Genomic DNA, 1,872 nt, shown 5'->3' on the forward strand with positions numbered 1-1,872 from the left:
GCTGTGGCAGCAAACATGACCCGTAATGGCACGACACACGCCAGTAACTTTAAAACTAAAACTCTTACCAGCCACTTTCACTCAGCCAGCTGGCCTTTTTGAAAGTGGGAGAGGGTTGTTGGTGATCTGTAAGGCTCGTCCTTTTTGGGGTTTACCAGTTTCTGCTGAAAAAAACACATCAACAGGGCAAACTGATGTTCACCCAGACTTCATGTTTCTGCTTTAAGACACAGATTGCTGATATTTACAGCAAAAAACCCTCTTTAAATGGTTTTCCCAACAATGAGCCCGTCCAACAGATTCACCAGCATCTCTCTGATAGCTGGTTTTCATGCTATACCTTTAACACTATGTCATTAGCATAGATACATGATACAAACACTGCAAACTAGTAACTGCATCACGCACCGCGCTCCACGTCCAAGCTATTCAATCGCTAAAGCCTGCGTCAGTGGTTTTGTTGTGACAAGTGAGACTTCTAACAGCCAGATGTTAGTTTCTCTGACATGTTTTGGTGGTGTTGGTGGGGGGTTTGTTTGGGGTGAACGCATGGTACCTGTGTGTTAGCGTTACGCTAATTTAGCACGTTATAATATGCGCACACACACACACAAAAAAACTCTAAAGAAAACTGTGATGACACTTAATGGTTACCGTGATGAGGTGGATTACAATCAGAAGTTGTCTCATCCAAAACAGTTGATTAGTTACTCTGCATCGTCTCAACATTCCCAAACTGCCATACCCTCCGAAAAGAGCCGCTGTGCACATGGTGATGTCAGCCTCTTGGATCGGCGTAACTCCCAGCTGATGCCCCAGTGCAAAGCGAGTGTTACAGACTCGGCCATCTTGTTTTGTTAAGGTGCTTTTCGCAGTGTGGCTCAGAGGGTTTGAATGGTCGTAATCCAGGAGGCTGCGACCCTGAACCAGTCCCAACCGATCCGAGTGGTGCTCCAGTGCAAAGCTCCGCCTACAGGGAATAAAGCCTGGATACTTGTGTGAGCGTACCGGGCGGAGCCGGTGGCGGCCATAAGCGCCTCCCCCTCTGCTGAGTGACAGTCTGCTGGGGATTTCCCGCTGGCTGGGTCAGTCTCTGGACTGGTAGAACAGGATGTATCCTGACTCAGAGTTCTTGGAAATGTCTGACGTCAGACCGTAGAACTCCTCGATCGCCTGCGCGTCAATTTTCTACAAGAGAAGAAGATAAATGGCAGGACGTTAGACATAAAACGACCACCTACAAAGCAGAAACTGGGTGCCGGTTAGCTTAGCATAGCATAAAGACTGGAAGCAGGGAAATGGCTGGCCCTTGCTCTTTCAAACTTCACCGTCATGACAAGATGTCAGTAAATCGCAGCCCTCAGCTGTTGTCTGCCAAAAAAAAAAAAAAAAAAAAGTTTCATTTCTGTTTGTTTTCCGTTACGGTGTGCCATATATGAGCTTTAAAGCTGATTGTAGGTGTACTCTATGCTAACCACATCCTGGCACCAGCTCTAGACCTCATGAGAGTGGTATCAATATTTTCATCCAACTCTTTGAAAGAATGAACATAAATGTATTTCCCAATACTGAACTATTTCAAACGTTGCTTTCTTCCAGGAACCTGAAATAATTTCTTTCTCTACGCCTTATGCTTACACAGGCCTTAAAACCACACAACTGGTACATCCTGTAAACCAACGAAAGCAAAGGATATTCTGAATTACTCTGAACTACATATGAAAAATATATTTATTGCAACACTAACATGACTAAGTTTGTGTGTATCAGTGTACAGTAGCATTCAGTTGTTTTCTTTGTGCAAAATGTGTACATTTGTGACCTGCCTCACCATGAAAGTGAGCAGGAAAGCACAACATTTAGACATTTATC

General features: G+C 44.6%; 1 protein-coding gene across 1 annotated transcript; it reads right to left on the bottom strand.

Moving 5' to 3' along the window:
* Window positions 1–884: 884 nt before the first annotated feature.
* Window positions 885–1,190, bottom strand: LOC119918722 (ubiquitin carboxyl-terminal hydrolase 12-like; the record flags this gene model as incomplete). Its single annotated transcript, XM_038739451.1, is given in 1 exon segment — window positions 885–1,190. A coding segment is annotated over 1 exon segment (104 nt), but the record flags the coding sequence as incomplete, so codon positions are not given.
* Between the last annotated feature and the right edge of the window lie 682 nt (window positions 1,191–1,872).

The sequence above is a fragment of the Micropterus salmoides genome, unplaced genomic scaffold (assembly GCF_014851395.1).
Source record: "Micropterus salmoides isolate LMB-PRFRI ecotype aquatic unplaced genomic scaffold, ASM1485139v1 Ms_hic_scaffold_2389, whole genome shotgun sequence".
Lineage (NCBI taxonomy): Eukaryota > Metazoa > Chordata > Actinopteri > Centrarchiformes > Centrarchidae > Micropterus > Micropterus salmoides.